The sequence below is a fragment of the Myotis nattereri genome (genome assembly GCF_964212035.1).
Source record: "Myotis nattereri genome assembly, chromosome: 1".
Taxonomy (NCBI): domain Eukaryota; kingdom Metazoa; phylum Chordata; class Mammalia; order Chiroptera; family Vespertilionidae; genus Myotis; species Myotis nattereri.
The window spans coordinates 48,592,411-48,618,765 of NC_138075.1; the positions used below are offsets into that span (position 1 = coordinate 48,592,411).

The 26,355-nt window shown below is 45.2% G+C and overlaps 1 protein-coding gene across 28 annotated transcripts in view; it reads right to left on the reverse strand.

Moving 5' to 3' along the window:
* Positions 1-3,841: 3,841 nt before the first annotated feature.
* The window catches only part of TPM1 (tropomyosin 1), a gene marked incomplete at its 3' end in the record, with an annotated part of 30,007 nt that continues 7,493 nt past the window's right edge, over positions 3,842-26,355 (reverse strand). For 4 of the 28 annotated variants that reach the window (XM_081094534.1, XM_081094555.1, XM_081094554.1 and 1 more), the window contains 8 exons: positions 19,109-19,242; positions 16,892-17,009; positions 15,569-15,639; positions 14,715-14,790; positions 14,189-14,251; positions 13,814-13,883; positions 12,347-12,425; positions 10,649-10,919 (listed from right to left, as the gene is read on the reverse strand). In XM_081094534.1, the coding sequence (XP_080950660.1) occupies positions 10,916-10,919; positions 12,347-12,425; positions 13,814-13,883; positions 14,189-14,251; positions 14,715-14,790; positions 15,569-15,639; positions 16,892-17,009; positions 19,109-19,242 (615 nt within the window). Of the gene's footprint in view, positions 5,248-5,667; positions 6,499-10,648; positions 10,920-12,342; positions 12,426-13,813; positions 13,884-14,188; positions 14,252-14,714; positions 14,791-15,234; positions 15,311-15,568; positions 15,640-16,891; positions 17,010-19,108; positions 19,243-26,355 lie in introns of those variants that run through there. The other 24 variants (XM_081094537.1, XM_081094551.1, XM_081094556.1 and 21 more) reach the window with 11 other exon arrangements.

Here is a 26,355-nt window from a genome sequence, read left to right on the forward strand (position 1 = left end):
AGGGGTGCTGATGTGAGATGTGATCAGTATATCAAAACCTGGCTCATTAGAAGGCCACGAGGGCTACATTATTCCACTGCATGTACTTGGGAGTTTAATATTTGATTTATGAGCCTAGGCAACAAGAGTTCTACTGGCAAGGCAGTATTCCAAACCCTGAGTATCTTCTGAGTTGAAAACAGATCAGAACTCACCACCTCCTCATCCCCATCCCCACACACCATCCACCCAGAGGAGCCAACTCTTCCACGCCTCCGGCCCAGCCAGGCCTGGTGGGCTTCTTGGGAGACAGAATGGAGAACCTCCCTTGGTCACACACACACACACACAAAGGGCTTTTTACCTTTCCCTCATTAGCTTTCCTCTGGATTCGGAAGTGGTCCCGCCAAGTGGTTCCTGGAGAGCAAGTGAGGTCTGAACCGCCGTCACTGACGCCAGCAGCAAGGCCTCGGAGCTGATCCCATGCTCTGTTCCCTCCCTCCACAGCATGGCCAGGGCAGTTCATGGATGGAGAAACAGAAACCTATTTTCAAGGGCCAGTGTTTTGCTTCAAAATGAAATGTGAACCTATTCCTTGGAGACATTCTTTACCTCCTGGGTACAGGTGGGTCATGACACCAGAATTATTACTTTAGCATTTGTGTCTTGGGCCATGTGTCCTATCAACAAATATATTTTGAATTCGTGCAATGCAATGAGTGGCCTCTGGGGGAGTGGTACTGGGGATTTTCATGTTTAAGAGGAAAACAGTTATTTTCAGTTTCCTAAAGACCCAATGCAGTGTGGGAAGGAGGCTCAGGGCTGAGGAGCAGAAAGGAAGTGGATGAGAGTAGCGGGGAGAGGGACTCTACTCACATCACCTCACCTCGTTTTGTTCTCAGCCTTGCGAAGAAGCGCACAAGCACGTGAAGAGGCAAACCAACTACCTCCTTTAAGGATAAAGAACTTGCTTCTCAAACGGTGAAATTCACCCAGAGCACACAGTGAGAGCTGGAGCAGGATTCAAAGCTGGCCCCTCTGCTTGCCAACCCCCACACGGGCTGTCTGCCCCACAGGAGAGCTGAGCTCCACGGGGTTGACCCCACCAGCTGAATGACCTTGAGCAAGCCGCTAACCAGCTAACCGTCTCTAGGCCTCGATGAACATAAGCCTTCTTCCCGCCCTGAATCGGCATTTCAGTTAGGGCATCAGCCCTGGCAGGCCCTGATAAGGTCTGCACTCCACGGCCCTGGCAAGCGATGGAAATAAAACTCACATTCAGCAGAAACCAGTTCCACCCTCCAGGTCAATACCCATTTGTCAGAAATTTGGCAAAAGTTGCATTCGTATTAGTGAAACCTCAGCATAGCTCATGCACAGTTTGACACACAGAATTTATGACATCTGTTGGAGGAATGCAGCTCTGAAAACCCTCAGTGTCAAAAACTGTATATAATGGAAGGAACACTTCTTGCACTGCCTGACATTTCTAATTTCTTTCCAAACCCCTGTCTCCAATTCTGAAAATGATGGCTCCCTGAGCACCTCTGCGCTTTCTTTTTTTTTAATTGGATAATTCAGATTTTTTTTTTCTGAACATCTGACTGTAGATTGAAAAAAAAAAATCACATCTACAAATCGTGTTGACAAGTAGAAAAAAAATGGTTAACATACACTCGAATATTTGTTCAAGAAAAAAAGAGTTTTTATTTTCTGGAGAAAAAAAGACCAGGCTAAATGTATCAAATCCTGGAGGACACATACTAGTGAACGAAACCGGCACCTCTAGGATCAAGAAGTAGAGGAACTGTTCGACGCATCTCAGACTGTATCCACAAAGCCCTCTTCTTTCATCCTTAATGACAGATTACAGAACTCTCATCACAAATTTAAACATTTTGGGGAGATGCTTATATTCTTCTCCTAAGCCTTTCTCTGTAGAGTTCCACAGTGTTTTACTCTCAAAAGGGCACCCTCCAGCTGTTCGTGCTGAAGTCTGGGCCTGCCTGGTTTCAGCAATGGAATTTAGAGTATGAATCCTGAATTCCTTCTCTGTACTTCATGGTTCTCTGAAGGTGACCACATGGGCTCCCAGCCTCGGCGTTGCCACACCAAGAGCCCTAATCTCTCTCCCCTGACCTCATAGAGCGGCGTGTTCCATTTATCTCACTGGGTCAGAACCAAGGTGTGTGTCATGTGGGGACAGGGTGTTCTCCCCTTTCTATTTATCAGAAAGATCAGGTACTAATTCTTTGAAATGGCATGATGTTTCATTAATTGATTTCATCTGATCCCTGGGACCCAGGGAGGAAGTTCAACCAACCCACTTGTGGTCACTGTGTTTCCTCCTCTCCCAACTATACCTGCTGCTTCTTCTGTTTCTATGTCTAGTAGGTGCCTTTCTTCTGCTGTAAAACGTCTGAAACAAGGAGGAAGAATCCACACAGGGCTTTGCTGTCACTCAGCCCTGGGTTTGGAACCCAACCCCACCACTTGTGAGCTACGGAACTGAGTAGGTTCACTCAGCCTCCCTGAGCCTGTTAGTAAAATGGGGACAGATGTGAAGCTGAAATAACACTTCTCAGGTGCTCACTACAGGTTCTGGCACATGGTATCTGAGAATAGCATTAATAACCATCCTTTGGCCCTAGCTGGTTGGGTTCAGTGGACAGAGAATCAGCCCATGGACTGAAGAATCCCATGTCTGATTCCACTCTCTCGAACAACAACAAAAACCCATTATCATTGGGGGCAAAGCTAGCATTGCCCCAGCTTCACCAAGGAGGATATTAAATACTCTCCGTGGTGGCCTACCAACATGGCAGGCTGAGGACAGCAGCAGTTAATGGTCATCAAGCAGGTGCCAGGGGCTGTGCTATGCCCATTACTACCTGGGCTATCCATTCGAACTCTACAATCATCACCAAAGAGCTAGGTACTAATCTCCCCCTTTTTCAGAGATGAGAAATCTCAGATTCAGGGACCTGACAGGCTAGACAGCTAGCAAAGAGGAAGCCAGATCTGGCTCCCACAGTGCAAGAGTGCTGGGTTTAGGAAAGGCCTCTGACTAGGGTGGGCAGAGAAGTGTCCATCTAGTGAGGACTGGCAGGGGGGAGCCTATGGTGGTGAAGAGGTGAGACCCAGAGCGTTTATTCACCTTACACTTTTTTCCTGTGAAGAGAAAATACCTGATCGAAGGGCTTGGAAGAGCAGCCACAGAGAAACCATTACCCATGCATCCCAACGCGTTTTATTTCTAGTCCACCGTGTCTGCTTTTCATGGGGATGTCCCTCTTCTCTGCGCAGCACAAGTCCGGCCAACTACCAGTGCCTGTAACCTTTTTTGTTTGTTTGCTTAAAGTCAAACAGCCTATGATATTTTCAGTTTCCAAGTCTGAGGAAATAAAGATGTATTGGAGTTTAGAACTCACTGTTAGAAAGCAGAAAATCATAAAGGCTCTTAAAGCAATACTTCTGAGTCACACTGCTGGTGGAGAGCGCAGGTTTGGTGCTCAACCCAGTCTGTTGCTGCGTGTGTATGCCACTGCTGAAGATTTAGCTCATATTTGAGGGACAATCTCCAAACCAGTAAAATTACAAAAGGCCTCTATGTGTATGCAGATTAACACCAACAACACGGAGAAAGGTTTTGGGGAAGGGTCTTTTCAGCTTGCTGGCCACTTGAGCAGACCAAAAGAGATGTTGCCTCGAATGTTTTTGGGAGGATAATACATGGAACCCAGTTTTCCCGACTTTGGTTTATTGTTTTGCTTTAAGAAACCATTCATGAGAGAAGGTAGGTTGATCACATGATCTAAAGTTCACAAAGTAAAAGCATACAAACGACAGGACCGCCAAGTTTAGAAAATGTCCTACAATGTGCATTTTATTCCATATCATTATACAATGTCTTTATGTACAGTAGTCCCCCCTTATCCGCGGTTTCGTGGTCCTTGGTTTCAGTTAACTGAGGTCAACCATGGTTGGAAAATATTAAGTGAAAGATTTCAGAAATAAACAATTCATACGTTTTAAATTGCGCGTCGTTCTGAGTAGCGTGTTGAAATCTTGCGTGGTCCCATTCCGTCCCGCCCAGGACATGCATCATCCCTTGGTCCAGCACCCGCACTCTACGATCCCCGCCCTTTAGGCACTTGGTCGCCATCTTGGTTACAGATTGACCATCTCAGTATCACAGTGCTTGTGTTTAAGTGACCCTAACTTTACTTAATGGCCCCAAAGTGCAAGAGTGGTGATGCTGGCAATTCAGATATGCCAAAGAGAAGCTGTAAAGTGCTCCCCAAGTGAAAAGGAATGTATGTACAGGAAACCACACGTAGCATACAGGGTTCAGTACTATCCACGGTCTCAGGCATCCATCCATTAGGGGTGTTGGAACATATTCCTCGTGGATAAAGGGAGGGGAGCTACTGTAGTTATCACTCTTAAGAAAATGTTTTTTTTCTTTATCAATTGCATGTAGTGCCTAAATTTCCACTTTAACATGAGGACACAGAAAGAGTGGAAATCCACATTGCCTGCTATCCTACGAATGGAAATGAGCTCCAAGTGTGTCGATAAGAAGGAAATAGAAGTCTTAAAAGAGCAGTGTGGCTTACAAACTCTTGGCTTTAATGAATTCGGACACACAGAATCCATAGTCTCGTCTCATAGTAAAACTCAAGACAAAATAAATTAGTGTTGGACAGAATTCTAAATTGTACAACATTGAACAAAAGACCACAGTGGGACCTTTTGTTTCAAGTAGCACCAATCCACACCTGATTGTCTCCAACAGTAATCTTCCTATTGATTAAATCGTTGGCACTCTGAGTGGGAATCTTTCTGCTCCAGTGAGGATTGCTAGACTGACTAAGCATACCGTGTTGCTAAACTCTCTAGGAAGTGTGGCAACGTCAACCTGGGAAATGGCACATTGAAATTGCCCTCGCTCTGACGGGGCCTGCCTTCGTGTGTGTGTGTGTGTGTGTGTGTGTGTGTGTGTTTCCCCACCCCATGATGCAGCCATACTTGTGGGTGTTTTTGTGACAGTGGTGAAAGTAAATAAAAATGCATTTAAGGGGTTTCATGGTAAGCATGGTGTTAAAAAAAAACCAAAAACACAAAATAAGACAAAAAGCAACAAAAACAACATGAACGAATGTGGTCGCAGCTAAGGAGGTTTTCACATGTTGTTTAACTCCAGTAAAGTCTGATCCAGCATCTGATGCATACTAAGGTTTTCTTCTTTGGCATGAGCCACTTTCTCTGTGGTGGGATTAGAAAATTAAGTCATGAATAGCTGCGCTTTGGACACAATGGTGGTTTGTACATTTAGCCAGGCAAACATCAATCACAAACACAGGATGAGATGATTAGGACTAGGCATGCTTGTAAGACATTCCTCATTTCCAGACAAGGACCTACGGAGAGGGAAGCCGTCTGCAACCCAGAGGAACTACAGGCACAGAAGGCTCTCACAGAGCGGCCGGGTGACCCCCACCAGCACTCCACCCTGAGAACAACACGCAGGCGGGGCTGGTGAAGGTCCACGGGCCGTGCGCTGTGGGAACAGGGAGAGGTGCTGGCAGCACGAAGTTAATGACAGCAGACACGTCTGAGTTACAGGCAGTTAATGGTCTGGGAGTTGTGCTGTAACACAATCTCACAGAAAACAGATGACATAAATTAGGTTTTCTGACAACTTTTGAAATGATTTATTTTGGTTGCTCATTAAAAAAAGTTATCAACATGTTTCATGCACACTTCAGTAGGACATTCTCTTACTATTCTTACAGTGTTCTATTTATTATCACGTGACATTCTCACTAGATTCCAGCAACACCGTTAGACTGAATAAAAGCATACCTTTCAGACAATCGGGGACTTCTGACATGAGCTCCTGTTTTCAAAAGCTATTTTTCCCAAGCATAGGTACATTTAATAATATTTCAAACACTATACCAGATATTAGAAGTTAGGAATATGAGTATGTAATAGGAATATACATATTATATATATTACATCCCACATATAATATATATATGTATATAGTTATACACATGCACACCCCTCTGCTTTGGTTTTCTAACTTAAAGTAGGACTCAGTTCTCTGTAGGAAATAGAAAACAATTTTTTTGAGGTCTTCATTATGTATCAATTCAAACAAGAGGACCTTCTGTTGCAAAGAGGAGTGCTAAATTGATTGTTATATTTATTCATATACACAATGATTGTATTTTACCATAAAAACTATTTCAGGATTAAAGAGAACTGAAATATTCCAGATATAAGAGGAAAATGCAGGCAAGACCAGCTTTTCAGCTGAATCCTTCCATGTTCATTTCTACAGAAGCAACCCCTACAGTTGAAAGTATAACAGTCTTAGATTCCTGACCATGGGCTCCATTCCTAGAATTCAGCCCAAGTTCTTTCCCACTTAAGTTTAATCCTCATTCAGGGCCAGCTTTAGTTGGTTAGTTAGGCGGCGGTTTTGCTCAAGTTGTTGATAGAGTTCATCTGTACAGGTCAGCAAGCAGGTTAGCAGAAGAGAAGAGGCAGAAGGAGAGAGGTTAGCTAGACTTGGAGAAAGGGAGTTAACAGACAGAACACAGATGCCTCCGGCACTGGTTACTTGCTGGACAGGTTACCCTTACCCCATGCTCATCTGTCCTGTGCCCAGGGAGGTGGATGGTAAAGGCCTGGCAGACTTAGAGCCAGGATTTCTCTCTTGGTGGGAGGGGTGGGGAAGGAAAGGGAGCAACAGGGTAGGAAGAAGAGAGAATGGAGTTTCTTCTTCCACCTCGCTACCACCACTACATGAACTGAGCCGAATCCAGTTTCTGGCAACAGCCTGAGGAACCCAGGCAGGGCTGGAGGTGAGCCCAGCACGGCATCCACTCCTTGCTGCGCTTAGTGGAGATCTATGGCGAAACCTCCACCTGCCCATATCCGCTCACCTCTTACCCTTTTCATCTCCACTCCGAGGGCTGGCTTTTCTTTCAGGTAGTCCCAAGAGGGGCTACCATTGCTGCATTAACACTTTTTGAATTGCAGAACTAAGCTCCCTGTCCTCCAATCCCCATGATGCAGGGTGCACATTCTGAACTCTTGCCCAGTTCTGATACAGGGTGTGTGCCAACCTACTCAAATAGCCAAATTTCGGAACTTATCTCCACTCAAAACTGATTTAAAATTTATCTTTACTTCTTGAAGATGGTATTTATGTTTGGAGCTAGATGGATGTGTATAAAGTGAACAAAATCTCAAACATCTACACAGAGATCAGCATAATATAAATTTTACAGGCTGCCATGTAATCTGCTCCACATGGCAAAGAAGCCAAGCACAGGAGTTAGTCTACATAAGAGGATCCAGGGGACACCCAGACAATGACAAAAACCTGGAGGACACATGATTTTTTCGAACGATGGTGACAATCTGAACCCAGAAATTCTACTTAATGATCTCAGAAAGCTGGCAGTCCTGTCCCTGGGGAAAATGGAAATGTCCAGTCTCTAGGCCTATGTCTGTGGGAAACTGATCAATTCTTATTTTAACTCTCTCTTATAAATGGTAGGAGACGCTTCCAGCTGGAAGTATATCTTGCCTTGTCCTCTTTGTTCACCCAAATTTTCTGAACATTCAAAACCCTGGCCAAATGTCACCTCCTCCAGGTAGCTCCCAGTCAGAATTGTTCTCTCTTCCTCTCTGACTCTAACTACCGTCAAACCTCGGTTCTTGAACGTCTCCCATCTCCAACAATTTGGTTCTCCACCAAGTTGTTGTGAACCAAACTTTGGTTTTTGACCCGACAACCCTTTGAGGCTGACACCTCATCATGACAGAAGGCATCTCTCAGGCAACAAAAGGGAGGATGTTTTTGTTGCTGGCCAAATAGGATCAGCACAATTTTAAAACATAAAGAGGCCATCAAGAGTGCTAATGTTGCTAAGGTTGTGAAAGAAACAACGATGCCAGGCAATGGAAGAGGTAGAAACTATTGTTGACTTGGATAAAGGAAAAGCAGCTAGCAGGTGACAGCCTATCAGAGGCAGTGATATGTGAAAAATCGAAGATGCCTCATGCTGATTTCCTGAAAGTGATTCCTTTGAGGCTGGTAGGGGATGATTCAATAAATTTAAGAAAAGAAGTGTTTGCAGATTAAACAGTACAGTAGACATGTACTATATATTAGAAAGGTTAAAAGAGGTAATCACTTGGGGGTTTGGAAAGGATTAATTCCATTTATGTTATTTCTAATGGAAAAAAAGGTGATTTGGTTTTTTAACAAATTGCTTCTCCAACAGCCTTCTGGAATGAGTTTAAGTTCGAGAACCAAGGTTCCACTGTACATACCATCTATTAGTTCAGACTCACTTCGCTCATATATCTTCCCACAAGATGGCAAAGAACATTTCTGGTTCATCTCTTTACCACATCCCAACTACCTTCCTTCCACAGTGTCTTGTATATGGCATAGGTTTTGGGGTTTCAAAATCTAACCACACTAGTACATCACACTCTCAGATGGGGAACTACTGCCAAGGGCAGGCAGGATGGCTCAGTCTGTGAGCCAGTGCTCAGCCAAGTGGGATGCAAGGGCTTTGCAGAAACCCTAGAGAATCCGGAGGATCAATGTGAATTCAGCTTCCGTGACAGCTGTCCCTACCACCTCCCCCTTGGGACCTGCCCCTTTCAGCTGCCCTGGAGCTAGTATGCCCCGGTGGCCTGAGGGCAGGGACCAGAACCAGTTATATATTTGGACGTGTTTCCCCCTCCTCCACTACCTCCCAGATGTCTGGGGCCTCTGGTGCCCAGACTCAGCCATGCCTTTGGTTTGGTCCAATGAGGCTCCTGTAGCAGCTGGAGTTAGGGCCTGGCACTCTGAACTGGAAGCCTGGGCTCTGACAATTTCTTGGTAAAATCAACTTGCTATTTCCTCTCTCCTGTACCCATACCTTCTTGGGCTATTCCAGATTTGCCTTTCCAATTTGTCAGTTTCCCATTTCCCCACGTAGAATCTACTTATAGAAGCGTGAAAGTCTCTGGGAGGGTTCTGAAACCACAGACGTGCCTGCACAATGCACTGAGCACATGCTCAGCAGAACCTGCAGACTTGTCGTGCCTATTGCGGGAAGCAGGGTTACTCACAGAGGAGTCCACTTCTGTTACTCTGAACTTAAAAAGAACAGGGCAGGAATCATAGTCAAAAGCAGGCCCATGGAGCCTCAGGAAAAGTAAAACATGAAGTCACAGAAGTCTTTACATTCTCAAGGGAGAGACATTGTCCGGGATCTAATTTTTAAAGAGTCTACTATACCATTACTAAAACACTTTACGGCCCTCATAGGGTATTTATTACCTGCTCTGAAGTCTTTGTAAAGTAACTGGTATTATTTCCAGCTTGTTCAAATTTATTTGAGTAAAAATTGAGTATACCAAATATATAAAATAGTGGTACATCAAATCTCTTAGGCTAACAAAAAACTACAAACAGATGAAGGTCACCCATATTTAAAACACAGGAGAAATACAGCTAGACTATTGAGGAGGGAGAAATGTTGGAAATTAGAAAACAAAAGTCCACATAATTATGGAATTGTAATTTTTTAAAAAAAATCACTTAATTGCTGTTTTTGAAGTAAATAGTGAAGCCCAAATAAAAAGTAATTGTGTTCTGAACAATTCCCACTAACTACTTTTTTTTTGGGGTGGGGGGTGGGGGGGGGGCGGAAGAAACATTAATGACTATACTTTAAAAGTGTCCACAAATTTAAAAAAAGACCCAAACCAGTTATTATTGCAAAGATTATGTATGTACCTCTTCTAAAGAATACAGATGTGCTTAAGAGCACAAAAATAAATCTCAACTTGAACATAATCAGATTTAGAAAATTTGAGAAGTCATTTCATGATCAAAATGAAGGTTTAAAAAGCTTTAACTGTTCTTTGTGCTGTAAAAGGAGGATCAACGATAACCTCAACTTACATAGCTTGATCCAAGTTCTTTTTCATCATTCCCAACATGTAAAGTCCTAGCAATGTGGGATGGCTGCGGAGCCTTCGTCAGGAGCCCTTCATTGGTCAGGCATGTCCTCCGAAGCATGGCCATCCAATATCAGCAGAGGACTCACCACATCCCCAACTAAACCTCTGGCAAAGGAAGACGCTGCTCAAGGTGCATCTTCCGACTCCAACAAGGAGTGTCCTGTGTAAAGGTTCTAATCTGAGCCACATGCCAGAGCCATCATAATCCCTAAAAAAACACAAATGCCCAGGGTCTCACTCTAACCTTTGGAAATCAAAACTCTGAGAGGGACCCAGGCATGAGATTGACTGACTATTCCCTCACCTGAGGACATGCTTAGAGAGAGGAAGGGAGAGAGAAATATTGATGTGAAAGAGAAACATTGGTTGGTTGCCTTCCATACATGCCCCAACCAGGAACTGAACCCAAAACCCAGGCATGTGCCCTGACAGGGAATTGAACTGGCAACCTTTCGGTGCCCAAGACAACGCTCAATCAACTGAGCCACTCCAGCTGGGCATTAGCATTTTTTTAAAAAGTTCCACAAGGAACTACTGTCTCAGAAACTCTTGATACTAATATATGTTCAGAATGGGGGGGGAAAAAAAAAAAGCAGCAGCCAAAAAATTAACCCTCACATGCGTGAAGCAGATTTGCAGTTTTATTCAGTGTTGAAACTAAAATGTGAAGTAAAAAGAATAGCAAACAGGAATAGCTTACACAGTGTTTATTTTACACTGAACTGAAGAGCTTCTGTACAATAGGAAGCGCAGGGTGTGCCCGGCCCGTAGGCAGGATGCTAAGAGAGAGAACAGGGTCAGCTGGAGGAGAGACCAACTGCGGAGCGCAGAGAGGTGGGACACCCAGCTTGATGAAGGGGTCTTGGGAGAAGTGGAGCAAAGAGACTTATCTGCATGAAGAGAAAAGGTGAGAGAAAAAGGAAAAAGTGGCACAATGGAAAAAAGGAAACCCGGACCAACATGAGAGGAGCGCTGGAAGCACAGGCGAGAAGCAGACATGCAAACCGCTGCCAGCTGTACCCGAGGGAGGCCGGTCCTCGCCCCCCCGGCTCTGGACCGGGGGCATCACGGGGCCTCTCTGGGTCAGGGTCCATTTTAAGAAGACCCATGAACAGAATTTTAAAACAAATTTTGAACTCAACCCATCTTTCAGAATATTTAATCGTACTTGATGCTTCAAATTTCCCACACAGAATCACCACACGTATGGTCTTATGGAAAAGGCCCTGGAGACAGATCATCTGACCCACACTCTTTTTGTCAAATGAAGGAAGAGAGGGTGACATGCTCTCTAGTTTCCAAGGTGACCGGCATGTATGTCTCCCAGGGTAACGTGGAGACTCTGTAAGCTGTGAGGCAGCAGGCCCATGCCACCCTTCCGTTTCTCTGCATGGGTTACTAAGGAAGGACAGGTGGGCCAGGAAAATGAAATTTCCTGCTTATCCGGAATTCAGTGCCAGATTATTACAACGCAGAGAACCCTCTGTGAAGCACTCCGGGTTAGGATGCAGAGGCAGAGTAAGCTTAACGTTTCGGTTGGGTTAGTGGTGTGTAAATTGGTCATGTCTGCTCAAGGTTCTCATGAGAACAAGACTGTTGACTCCAGCACTCACTACCTCACAGGGTGAAAGCGGGCCGTTAACCCCCAAATGCACATTGTGCTGCTTATGCCCCATTTCTTTGACACAAGTTGTGGCATTTATTGGGAGTATTTTAATTCCTTTTATGTAAACAGAAATGAAAGGCGTGGTTTCTCAGCAGAGGGTTCATTTCCCTACAGCTCTTAACCGTGAGAAAGAGAAGATATTTTACAGCTGTATTGGATCGATTTCCTTTCCCTCAGAGCCTCTGTCATCTGGCACTTTAGGGTTCTTAAATTCATATTTCTTTTTTTGAAAATGGTATTTTATTTAATTGGATCTCAGAAAACCATTTTTGGATAGTGCTTTGGGAAGTTCCTGTACAACTGCATGGCTTTCTCATTTTACTTGAGCCTAGTTTAATTTCCTGACAGGATAGCACTCAAGACATTCACATTCCAGTTCACTGCTTTGTGGGAAGAACCCAGCCTAGAGATTGAGAAACGAATGGATTCTGAAGGGAAAATGACTTGTACAGACAGACTTAATCTACTTGGCCTTTATATTAGTAGAATGTAAAAAAAACAACCACCAATGATTATGCCTAGGTTATGCAGAAAGAGTAAGCAGGAAGGAGCGAAGATGGAGATTCTGGAGGCCCAGAAGGGAGCAGTGGTGAGGTTATCGTATTAGCATGAGCGCACGGATGTGAGCAGGCAGGATGGATGCGCATTTACATGGAAGTCATATCGTTGAGAGCGTGGTCCAGCTCCTCGCTGATGGCTTTGTACTTCAGTTTCTGAGCGTACAGCTCGTCTATGACCAGGAAGTGGAAGGCAGAGGTGCAAGGACATGGAGAGTGATCAAGAGATGGAAGGTGAGTGAGGGTGGCACGGGCGCCATCCCAACACAGCAGCAAGAAAAGGGCAATGCATGAAGGAAGTGGTGCCGCAGCAGGTGGCCAATGCAGGAGGCGTGCGTTTTGTTTTTAAATGAATTGAAACAAAAACAAAAAGAACAAAACCCATTAGAAAATAAAACAAGAACGACGCAATATGAAAATCATAACAAATATGGTAGGTCTATCAGTAAACCACGTTTAGCTCTAAATAAAACCACAGAAGGATGTCTCCTGGGTGAGTAATGGAAGGTCTTTCTTTTCTAGAGTTATATTGTAATTACAGTGCAGCAGGCAGCCAACGGCAACTATACACAGAGGAAAAAATATACACGGGCCGTGTTCTGGAACAACAGTGTGTGACCCTAGTCTGCTGTCCTTATCTGGCCCCACCTGCAAACCACGGCCTTGCCGACCAGACGAGACCACTGGGATACGGATGTCTTAGTGCGTGTGCACCACTCGTGGTCTTCTCACTCCAGCCGCCCCACGCGTGGTGCAGAGGGCCTGACAAGCGAGGGGAGCCACGCTTTTTACGGTGGTGCTGTGTCCAGTCTGCACTGTGGTTTTTGTAGTGACGGCTGCGTATTTTGCCGCCCTGGGATGGACTGTGACTTTTTGTCATTCTCTCCTCTCTACTAGCGTGGTTATCGCCTACACTGACCTCCAGTACCTTTTTTAGCCTTGATTTTTTCATTCTTTTTCATTGCTGACCCTTCACAAGCCTCTGAGCTCAACATTTAGGATTTCTGTGACACAGAGTGGGTGCTACAGTAAAACCTAAATATCTTAGGGGAGAAATGCTAAAGTGTAATCTCAAAATACGAGGTCCTATTATCCCCGACTCCTTTCAGTACCAAGATAACTAATGACAAAAAGCCCAAACCCTTACACTGAATTCATACTTGGAAGAAGATGGGCTGTGTCTAAGAACAAATCCATACCATCTGATACTTAGGAGGTATTACTATCGACAGAAAACATACTGGAGTCACTCTCACCTACAACCATCTGACCCACAATGAAAAATAACCTTGCCCTACCAAGGAGTGTGAGGTAAAACTGGACGGCATCTGCCTTTACCAAACAGATGTGCCCTGTCTGGTGGCTCAGTCACCTGGTGAGCAGGCCACTCAGGTCCGAGAGTTTAAGTGCCACAGAATGAAACCCCAAGGACAGACAGGAGGAATGTGCAAGAGCAAAGGTGAATATACGTCAAGGTGAATGCACTTGGACTAGAAAATCGTTTTGCCAGGTCGATACTCAACCATAAGAGTTCAAATGAAAACAAAACTTAAGACCTTACCTTCTAAGTCATCAATGCTTTTCTCCAATTTAGTTACTGACCTCTCCGCAAACTCAGCCCGAGTCTCAGCCTGTAATGATTCAATTTGTTTCGGTCAAAATTGGGATGTTTTAGGTTTCCAGGAGCGATGAATACAGGGAAAAACGAGAAAATGGAAATCCGGCACAGCACCCATAAACTGGGCCAGAAACCACTCGCCAGCCAGTCACCACAGTGAGAGGCGGCAGCTAGCACAGCTCAAGAGCCCCGAGACCACCTCTGGTTATTCCTGACGTGGAGCAGCACAACTTCAAAATGAAAAGGCCCTGACCTGCTCCATGAAAATGAGCTCATTTAAAATTCAGGTGGCTTTGCCCAAAGCAGTCATAACATTACCTCCTTCAGCTTGTCAGAAAGGACCTTGATCTCCTCCTCATATTTGTCCTCCTTCTGAGAGTACTGTAATTAGAAAGAACGTTCCAGATGTCAGGCCACGGCTCACTCTATACTCCTCGCTTCTAATACAAAGGAAGCGCCAGCCCAGCAAACAGATGTTGAGGATCTCTCAGGCGGTAATGGAGCCTCCCAGATCAAATGGCACACTACAATACAGCCTCTGTTCGCCTGCCTATTGTTTTACATGGGATAAGAACAAGATAACATCCATTTGGCACTGGGTTTAAATTAAATTGTTACAGATGACTCACATACTCAATATAAAATATATTCTCTATTAAAAAAAAAAAAAAAGAGAATCTGCTATTCGATAACCATCAGGAAATCACCTCAACATGATGCCATTTACGAAAAATGCCTGAAGGACTACTGCTTTTATCGGCAGGGCCTCCGAGGAGAAAAAGTGGGTGTCTTTCGAGCAGCTGTTAAAAGGTGCCTTTTCCCCCACACCATGCTCCTGGCCTACCTTCTCCGCCTGAGCCTCCAGTGACTTCAAGTTGTTCGTCACAGTTTTCAACTCTTCTTCAAGCTCGGCACATTTGCTAACGTTTTCGACCAGAGGCAGAAAGGGTGGGAGACAAGCCAAAGGAAGGCGGAGAGAAAAAGGAGAAGGATGGGAAAAAATGAAAACCAAGTCCTAGAGAACAAGGGCTGCCTTAAAGTAGCCAAATCATCGGGTAGTAAAACCCTCAGTTTCGTCAGGGACACTGCCCCCCAACCTTGCAAAAGCAGAAAGGCAGGGTGACAAAACCCAACAACTTCCAAGTGTGATAATCTGGCTTCTTTTTTGGCTGCGCCGAAGAGCATTTACGAAGGAAAAACAAAGGAGCACAAAGAACCCAAAGACGGCACTTGAAGCGAGATGTACGACAGCAGAGGGTGCAGTGAAGGTGCAGCTGTTACACCAAACGAACCAGTAGGCACTGGAAGCTGAAAGATGTCTGGGTTGGAGTTAAACCTAAAAACCACACATGAGCCATCAGTACCTTATCCTCTGCAGCCATTAATGCTTTCAAGGTCTGATCCATTATTCTTAATTGTTCTTCCAGCTGTCGAACTTGGCTGTTAGTGGACACAGGAAATGCACAAGGCCATTCTCAAAATCAGTGTGCAGGTCAGGCATGCAGTGATACACGCATTCATACACGGACACCCCACACACGTCCTCCTTGTTCTAGGCTCGTGGCTCATCCATGTCAAATGGGCACGTAAGGAGCCCGGAGCTGAGACAGGTAAATGTGCAGCTGCCAGAAGGTCATGCTGTTTAGTCACTGCTCTGCAGCACCCCACACACAGTGTCCTGGCGCCGGGCCCGCTTACCCTTCTGAGAGCTCAGCCCGCTCCTCTGCACGCTCCAGGTCACTCTCAATGATGACCAGCTTGCGGGCCACCTGCGGCGGGACAAACACAATGCATGCACACATCGTGGGCTCGCCAGCTGTGAGTCAGGGGTTGTGGGGTGGGGAATGGATCCATCAGCCCCTAGAAGACCTTGTCTACAAATAAGATGATCCCCTTTCCTGTGGACTGGAGAGAACCTGCTCTCCACCAGGAGAGCCAATGGGAGGAGACCAGAATGGTTCGTTATGAACGGGCAGCCTCATTTTAAGTCTGACCCAGATGAAGTCTGTATAATTACATAGCAGCCAAACCAAAGTGTGGAAGAAGGGAGAAATATGAAATTCATAATCTCAAAAATAGCAGTATGATGAGAAATGATGCGTTTTTATGCCTAAGAGGTAGGGGCTGCCAAGAAAACACTGAAAATAATCCTGAGGACTGCATCCATTTAGAGCTCTGTACCTCCATCTCCTTTTTGTGGAGGAGGTTAAAAATGCCAACAGAATAGCAAGGGAAGCTAACATGATTTCAGCCGGGGAGATGGCTAATGAAGTCAAATCTATATTCAGTGAAAGAAAGAACCTGAGTGAAGGAATCCTCTGAATCATTTCAAAATTAACGGGCATAATGTCATCTGGAAATAATCATAACAATAATAAAAAGGAGAGTCAAAGCTATGTCAAGACAGCCACGGTGCATGAAGGGCAAAACTAAAACCCTAACAGTTATGTTGCTGTTATCACAGGAAGTGGTGTTCATGGGGACATGACCAGAGGCTGACTTAACTGTGAACCTGTGCTGATAACGGAATTATGCCGCCTTGAGGAGAGAGGGCAGATTGAAAATGTCCTCTGTGATCAATCACCCCAGTGAGTACACGGTCCATGTCTCTAGGCTGCCTGGACGGGACCATGCAGGGCAAGCGCTCCAAGAACTGTGTGCATGGTGACAGCAGGCAAGCTCCTTCCACAGATACAGGAGGCAACGCTCCCTCCTCCTGGCCAAGACCTTTTGTCCTGGTCTTTAGGGGGCAGGGGAGGGGCAGAGGGAGAAGCCTTGGTCTTTCTCAGTGTTACTGATCGGCTTCATGATGAAGCCTAGATCCCCCAGCAGGATCCAATAAGAACCGTGTCCTGTAGACAAAGGGACTCTGCTTCTCAAAACCACCATTTCTGCCAAGGGAGTCGAGTTGATAGTTTCACTGAAGAATGCAAGGGTGTGTGCCCTGCTCCTGTCCCCCACCCCCGGGCCACTGCGGGGGGAGGGGGGGGGCCCAAGAGGCTTTGGGCCCCAGGATCTGACCTCTTCATACTTGCGGTCGGCATCTTCAGCAATGTGCTTGGCCTCTTTCAGCTGGATCTCCTGAATTTCCATTTTCTCCTCATCCTTTTGGGCTCGACTTTCAATGACTTTCATGCCTCTGAAAAGGAAGACGAGCAACAAGACCCCAGATTTAGAGTTGACCTCCACAAACCTACACCCTGCACTGCAGTGGTTTGGGAGGCTTAGTGTGACTAGCAGACCAAAACAGAGCACACAGCTACTTTTTTTCCCCGAGCCATGAAGCAAGAGTTTCTAATGCTGAGGCAGAAAGATATATCCTTCCGTTTATTGCGAGTGAAACCTCACGCTCCCGGTCCTGGTGAAACTGTCCAGGAATCTAATGTGAAATGAAAGGTTCTGTGTCAGGATCCCATCTGAAACGGGGAGGCAGGGCAACAGGAGAGACCAACATGCTTTACTTGTTACAGAAATAATGCGATTTTCTTCCCTTTCCTCGTGGGAAGCTTCGGCTGGAAAATGGACCAAAGTTAGAACAAAAGCTTATTTATCTTCATACACTTCCTCCTACACAGAAGGTAGTTGTTCTTACCTCGAGCCACAAATGTAAATATTAGACTGAATCATATGAAATTGCTGGTATTTGACCATGGCAAACCTGTATAAACAGCAGGTTCATATGGGTCAACCTAACACTTGAGATAAGAAATGATGAGTATTGCTTTTAATGGAACTCTTTCATAACGGAGGTGTCGACAGTCAGGACTGACACCATCTTCTAAGCTGACAGGCATGTTTGGATCCTATGGTACGGTGTTAAGTTTTGGAAAATGTGAACTGACTTACAATATGTTACAGATTTATAGAATAACAATTCATGTTAAAATGGGATTCACTGACCAAAATCTAAGTAGACAGTAAGATAAAGAAGCCACTGTTTTTTGATGAAGCCCTACAATATGCTTCAGGAGACTCGAGTTCTACTCTTGGCTCAGCCGTAAGTTGGCTGCGGGATGCTGGGCAGGCCGACCAGTCTCTGAGCCCTAGTCTTCTCATCTGTAAAATCAGGGGACTGGAGTAAAGATCCTGACATTCCTTTTTACTCCGAAGTCTATCATGGCCAGATTCAGATCATCGCCTTTTAGGTTCATTAGCAAGTGTATTTCAGGAAGAAGTCAGCCACAAAACCCCTGGTATGTGTAGTGTACACTGTTCAAGATGGTGAGTCATCTTAAAGAATTCCAAAACTCTTGGTTAAAGAAGAAACAATAAGCAGCAGTGAATTATGAGCTGAAAACTTCAGCTAAAAAGCTTCTTTAATCCTACAGTCTGAAATCACCCTTTATCCATGTGGCAGGGAGCAGAAAATCACTTCCAAGAAGAAGAAATGGACAAAATGATTGACTGCGTTCCCCTGCCGGGTCCCAGCCCAGATCTGCAGTGTTTGGAGCCACCACACTGCTGTGTCATCCCTTAAGCAGTAGGGCTCTCTCTGGTCTCAGGGAGTCTTTCTCGGAGTGTTCCTACGCAATATGAATACATTAACTTCAACAGCTGAGAAAATGCCTTCTGAAACACACGACGTTGTGCTGGTCTACGTGGCCACGGTCTTCCTTCACTACCACAAAGCTGGATCTCCGAGCAGTAAGTCAGTGGGAGCAAGCAGGCTCAGAAGAAACAAGTATCTGATTGCATTTACATATGCGAGTGTGTCTTATTAGCATTGCTAAGCCCAAAGCAATTTGCTTTTGCAGAGCATATTTCTGTTTTATCTGTGTTTTCTCTTCCACCTGTTTGTTGGACTATGCGAAAACCGACAGCCCATTTTTACTTAAGCCTAAAACAGTTATCTTTTTAAAATGCCTCATTGCTCCAGGGCCAGCAGGAATGAAGAACCATTATGCATCCCTAGAATTTCTTGTTTACACGTCATCTCCCTTGTTGGCTGGTGAGCTCTATGAGGACAGGAAGAGGGTCTTTTTCTTCTTTGTAACTAACCCTGGAGTTGAAAGCCCCTCTGTGCTTTATCTAAAAGCACCCATGTTAAATAAACAAAACCAATAAATCCACCACTAATCTTAAATGAACAAAACCAATAAAGTTACACCTGGGATCAAAAGAGGAAATGATCCCACCCAGACACTGCAAAATTCTTAAGCCCCAAGATCAGAGAAGCCCTCCCGGTCCGCCTGGAGGAAAGGCTGATGCTAAAAACCAGGCTGGGTGAGACGTCCTCACCTCTCACTCTCATCTGCTGCCTTCTCAGCCTCCTCCAGTTTCTGCAAAGCTGTTGCCAGACGCTCTTGGGCTCGATCCAACTCTTCCTCAACCAGCTGGATGCGTCTGTTCAGAGAAGCTACATCAGCTTCGGCCTAGGCAGAGAGAGTGAAAGGCGTTCAGAGTTGGGGGAAGTGAGGGTAGCGCCTTCAGGAAGTGGCTGAGACTGAAATACTGATTTCAGATAGGAAGCCAGGGCCTTGTGGTGAGCTACCCCTAAGTGCACTGGCAAGCTCTGGGAGTTCCTGGACATGTGCGTACATTGTTTTACACACGGAATGTCCACATTTGTGCATATACACATCCATACACGCCATGCTCACTGGGAGGACGGGACATTAGCAAATGCTTTCTCACTTGGCTCCTTTCTTCCACAGATTTCAACACACTGGCTTTCCCTGACTGTTAAAGGCACTAAAATATTTCAAAATTCAGTGGCTCTAAAATATATACCATACAGACACCCCTAAATCCAGTACCCCGCTCCCAGCCCCTTTTCAGAAATCCCTTCAGAGTAACCAGCCACACTGGAATGGGACCAAGACAAATTTCCCAAGTGTTTCCAACATAAGCCTACTGGAATTCCTCCCTCCCTCCTTTCCTTAAAATTTAAATTTTTTATTGTTTAAATTATTACACGTCTTTCCCCCCCCCCCAGACCTCTCACCAGCCGTTCCCACCCTCCTGGAATTTCTTACAAGTCAAGGTTGCTACAAGAAAAATTTCAAATTCCTTAGGTCAAAAGCAGTACAGATACTGTTTTATCTGTATCTATCTCTGAAATAGGATGTTTCTTTCTGGGGGATTCAATGATCACCTACTGGTGAAAGCACTGTTACTACAAGCCTCAGAACACTTGGAAGACTGATGGTCCATTACATACACTTGTATTGGTAGCTGTTTAAATACTATGCATGCAAACAGCCCTGGCCAATATTTCTCAGTGGTTAGAACATTTGGCCTGCACTCCCAAGGGTCGTGAGTTTGATTCCCAGTCAAGGGCACGTACCTGGGTTGCAGGTTTGATCCCTGGCCCCAGCAGGGGCTTGTGCAGGGGACAACCAATCAATGTGTCTCTCTCACATCAATATTACTCCCTCCCTCCCTTCCCCTCTCTCTAAAAAAATCAATGGGAAAAATATCCTTGGGTGAGAATTAACACACACAAAATAAATAAATATGCAAGTGAGATATGGAATTTATTAATCTGGTACTATTTCTTCATTCTCATCCATTTTGAATGTCTGCTTATCATGGGGTGATGGGGTTTTCAAGACACATGGAAAGTTTTCTAAAAATTACAACACGCACTTATGGGCCTATGCTGGTTCCCTATCTACATTCCTGTCTTCTTTACTCAACTGTAAGCTTCTTATGTACAGGGAAACAGGATTCCCTGCACAGAGTATGAGCTCAGCAAATGTCTATTGAGTAAAATGAGTAAAACCAAGCTAATTTAAACAAAAGCAACTTTCTTAGCTCATGAGCACATGATATACACAGTCTGAAATGCACATACAGTTAGCGGGGGGCTGTGATTATGGCCTTGAATCAAAGGAATACAAGAACATTCAGCTCTTTGCTCATCTGTGCCAAGTTTTGTCTGGGAAAGGTAAGTGATTAGGGCATTTGGTGAAGGACTCGATAAAAACATTCAAGTATACTTTCATCTTGTCAAAAATTAACTACGTAGTAAAAATTGGCTGACGGAGGCAGGGAGCAGTGGGAAACAGGAAATGAATCTGAGAAGGATGGTTTACAACTGTACTGGCCCACAAAGGAGATCGTAGGTGCGCAGCAAGGAATGGGCCCCACTAAGTCTGACCTGCAGGGGCTGTTGGACTTTTTGGAGGCGGGTAAGGGTAACAGGGATAACACATTCCTTAAGTATAAGGAACTGTCTTTTTAAAGTCCTCGGCCCTATTTTTTAAGAATTGGGAGAAGTATACACTAGGGTATAGTTTTGGGTCAGGTCTGCTTTCTTCATTTTTCTATATTTTCCATGCCCAGTAAAATTCAGTTCTTTTATGAATGGGGAAAACAAGTAAGCAACTCTCAAAGTTGAAAACAAAATGAAGAGCAAAATCAAGCAAACGAAAACCCTTAGTAGAGAGTACAGGTCATATACTCAAAAGCCCCCCACTTCCTTTCCTAATCCTATATAATAAAAGGATAATATGCAAATCGACCGAATGATGGAACAACTGGTTGCTATGACATGCACTGACCACCAGGGGACAAACACTCAGTACATAGCTTCCTCCTGGTGGTCAGTGCACTCCCACAGGGGGAGCGCCGCTCAGCCAGAAGCCCAGCTCATGGCTGGCAAGCGCAGCAGCGATGGCGGGAGCCTCTCCCACTTCCGTGGCAGCGCTAAGGTTGTCTGACTGCCAGCTTAGGCTGGCTCCCCAGAGGGAGCGGGCCTAAGCCATCAGTCGGACATCCCCCAAGGGCTCCCAGACTGCAAGAGGGCACAGGCTGGGCTGAGGGGCCTCTCCACCCCCAGTGCACGAATTTCGTGCACAAGGCCTCTAGTTATTAATATAAAGGCAGGTACCCTTGTTACAGGTGGTGTGGCCAGAGAAACATCAACAAAATTTTTAAAAATGCTTTTTTTTGTTTTGTTTGTTTTTTGTAGCCACCACACCAAGTTCCCAGCTCTGCTTTCAATCTGGGTCCCAGCCCTCAGGACTTTGTACTCATAGAAAGGAGACTGTTTAGGATCTGGGGACAGAAACTTCTGGGTGACAGGCCAGTCTAGGTCAGCTTCCCACACAGCTGGGGCATTGGAGTGTGTGTAAGGGGACAGCACCCCATGTTTAGCTCTGTCTCTGCGCACAAGATCTCTCTCTTGAGAGGTCCCTCTATCAATATATATCTTCCCTCTTATTCTACTCCCACCCCTTTAACACCCCCCCCCCCACCCCTCCCCAACACATACAACCATTCTTTCCTTTAGCTCTGGACACGGTTTTATAAATGTCACTGACTCTTTTCTCCCCAGGAGCATTTTATAGGACCTTCCACCTGGCATGACGGGTTGTATCCTATGGAATACCAGCCAACAGGACCTCTTATAGGGCACAAAAGCAATGACTGGGAATGGAGATATGTTCCAGGAGCCAGGACTGGCACGCACAGACAGCCGACCTATGGGTGGTCTGCAAAACAGAGGCTTCGATTGTTTAGCTGGAAGGGCTAGCTCGTCATCTAGCTAGGCATCATCTAGCACAGTGGTTCTCAACCTTCTGGCCCTTTAAATACAGTTCCTCATGTTGTGACCCAACCATAAAATTATTTTCGTTGCTACTTCATAACTGTAATGTTGCTACTGTTATGAATCGTAATGTAAATATCTGGTATGCAGGATGGTCTTAGGCGACCCCTGTGAAAGGGTCGTTTGACTGCCAAAGGGGTCGCGACCCACAGGTTGAGAACCGCTTGTCTAGCAGTTCCCACAACTGGCTGAGGGTCAGAACCCACATGGAGATGTGTATTAAAAACATAAATTTCCAGCCCACATCCCTAGAGATTCTGCTTCAGGTCAGAGGGGAGGGCAAGAATCTGTACTATAAACAAGCAACCTGTTCCACTCCTCCACCCTCTCCGCCCCACCGCCTAAAAGACGCTGGCCAATTCCATGGGAACCACTGTTCAAGCTCTCCCTTCACAAGGAAATAGGAAGAGGGTGGGATCTCTGACCCTGAATGCTGAAGCAGGCTCAGGTCCACAGCCATCGGTGGGAGACAAGACTAACATCCCAGTTGTCTGACTCCTTGTGCGCGGCTCTGTCACTTCTCCTCATGGCAGCCCTGGAACTGGTGGTTCTCACCCCTGGAGTCTTCTCTCTTCCTAAGCCAGAGGGGGAGGTTCTCTACAGCCACGCCCACCCCAACTCCCCAACCCACAATGGCCGTGAGTGACAGACACTAACCAGGACTAGGAGACCGGTTGCTGTATTCCATATCACCCACTAAACAAGTCCGCTCGGTCCTTTTTGAAATAAGCTGTGGTATAAAACTGAAAACCCCATCAAGTAACACTACAGTGATGGCGAACCTTTTGAGCTCGGCGTGTCAGCATTTTGAAAAACCCTAACTTAACTGGTGCCGTGTCACATATAGAAATTTGTTGATATTTGCAACCATAGTAAAACAAAGACTTATATTTTTGATATTTATTTTACATATTAAATGCCACTTAAAGAAAAATCAGCCAAAAAAATGAGTTCGCATCTCACCCCTGACACGCGTGTCATAGGTTCGCCATCACTGCACCAATAGGTAACAGCTGGCATTCAAACTCAGGCTTTGCTCTCAACCCCAGAAGCCAATGTCCGATGCCCCAGAGGTTTCAGAGCAGGACCAAGGTGCCTAGGGTACAGCCTGGACCCGAGAGCAGTAGCTGGGGTACATGTGTCTCTACGTAAACTTCCCCTGGGAAAAACCTGGACTCCCCCTGGTTCTCAGGCCCTACCATACTGGTCTGATCACAATTCCGTTTGGTTCCCTAGATTTCACCTCTTCACGTTTCCTCCCCTGATCCGCCTTTTTTTAATTATTATTATTTGGAGGGAGGGGAGAATCATGTTCTGTGTTCAAAAGGCCCACTAGCTTTTATTTCCGGTTTGTATTTTCTAAGTTCGGAGTTAGACACTTTCTAAGTTCTTTTTATCCCAGCACCTGGGCAGTCTACTTAAGACTTACCCTGCTGCTGCCTCTGCCAGCACCAGCCTACAGCTCCATGGCCAACCGCCTGTTATTTAAAAAGCAGATATAAATAACAAGGCTTTTGGGAAGGGTCAAGACCCAAGATGCAAATTATTTCCAGGCATGGAAATCACTCTTAGTGCGCTGGGTTAGCTGCTTCTAACAACAGCCTGTGTGTTGATGCTGCTGGCGAAGTCTTTCAGTTTGGGATGCTGGCTTCTTTTATTTCAAAAGTGCTATTGTGTCCCCACATGTAATGAGCTACTCAGCAAAGAGACTGCCATGGTAGTAGAGGAGACCAATTGTCCTCCTGCAGACCTGTTGTTAAATAACCCGGAGGAGCTCTACCCTTGTCAAGTGCCTTAAAGTTAGTGGCAAGGTCAGCCCTATCTCCTCCCTGGTGCCCCCTCCCCCAAAGGTATTAGCTACCTATACAGAAAACATGGGCAGCCCCCCCTCCCCCCCCACACACACCCCATCCCAACAAGGTACTGCACAGAACTCAAGGGCATGCCTGCCACACTACAGCAAAATATTATTCCAAACTCAGATTTGAAAGAAAACTTTTACCAGGCCTATATTTTTCAGGGCATCCAGATGTTTTAGTCAACACAACTTAAAAAAATTAAAAATAACAATAATTTTTACTTAAATAATTATAGGGGAATATTATAACGTCCTAAAAACGAATCCCCTGGAATATATTCCCAAAGTCCTGCCTGAACCACAGTGGAGCAAGCGGTGATCAAAGGTCAGGCCCTTTTATTTCACGCGAACTGTAGTTTTACAGAGAAGGTTTCACCCAACTTGCTGTGTAAGACCAAGCGACTCCAGCCAAGTTAAACTCCTGCCCTTATATGGTAAGGAAAGGGGGAAAACACTGATGACATTAAGGGGCACTCCCATGGACAGCAGATAAACACAACCTCCTCGATCTGTGCCAAGGCCTTTAATTTATGAGGCATGTTTGTATAATGAGGGAGAACGGACATGAACAGGGCATTGTCGTGCCTTTGCCTTGCCTACATATGAAAGCAGAAATTGAGAGTATACATTCCAGTGACTGCCACGCTGGGGGTGCCAATGTGAGCACAAAATGCACCCTCAGTGTCTTGGCCTCAGAAATATTTACCCACTCTAAAGGAAAAGGGCTGGAAATTTTGTGAACTGGTTATTTCCATGATTTAATAAAATTACAAATTAAGAATCTACAAGTTGCAATTTTAAGTTTCCTTGTTTGCTGGATACTATTCAGAAAGGAGGAGGACTGGCTACTTCTTTTCCTTTGATAATGACAAAAAAACACAAAACAAAAAAACCCCCCACACAAAAAACAAACCAACCCTCTTGAGTCATAACACCTAAAGTCAACCATTACATCAAACCAAATAGCCTCATTCCAACAATTTGAAAGCAAACCTTGGAAAAGCAAACCAGTAGGAAATAAGGAACCGCTGATTTTCCCAAGGTAAGTGCGAGTATAATAGGGCCGATTAACTACAACCTCTCTGAACTTTTGAGAATCTGAATTTGGGCCAACTCTTCAAATATTTTTTTTTTTTGCAGCGGCTTATGGCTTTGTCCCTAACCTCTATCTTCACTGCCAAGAGAAACTGGGACTACCAGTTGAACTCACAGCAGTGTCTGACAACAAGAAACCACCTTGCATTAGCTACCTTTAAGTTCCATTTTCAGAAGCGAAGAACAGAAATTCTCTCCATGGCCTGACCCAGTCCTCAAGTTGCTGTCTTAAAACATTCTGTGTCCAATCACCCAGATAGGCTATTTTCAAAAATTACTTTAAAAATTAAAGCTATTTAAACTACTTTTAACGTAAAGCTTTGAAAAGGATGAAGCATTACCTTTAGACAACGGGCACTGGAAGATCACTTAGAAAAAGCACAAAAGAGAAGGTGAGTGTAAGAGTAACAACACGCCCTTCCTACAATTTATCTTCTGTGTCTTACATCAATCCCTAGGCCAGGAGTCAATAGAAGGCTCTCCTATACAGGACGACATGTTCCCTTCTTAGCGGGGTGAGGGGATTTCTACTGACTTCACCATTCATACCACATCAACCCACCCATCATTCTTTCTAGGCTGCCCGCACCCGCTCTCCAAGTTCCGAAAAGAAAAATTGACGGAAAGCATTTAAATGGAGTGTTTTAAGACAGCGGTTGCCAACTGGTGGTCCGTGAGGTCCGAAAGGTTGGCGACTGCTGCAACCGCTGTTTTAAGATATGCTGGCCTGGCCAGTTTGCTCATTGGTTGGGTGCTGACTTATGACCCAGGAGGTCAGGGTTCCATTCCCAGGCAGGGCACGTGCCTGGGTTGCAGGCTCAACCCCGGTATGCAGGAGGCTGCTGATCAATGATTCTCTCTCATCATTGATGTTTATATCTTTCCATCTTCCTTCCTCTCTGAAATCAATAAAACATATATATATTTTAAAAAAAGATGAGCAGGCTATTTCCAAGACCCTTTGATAGATAGGGAACC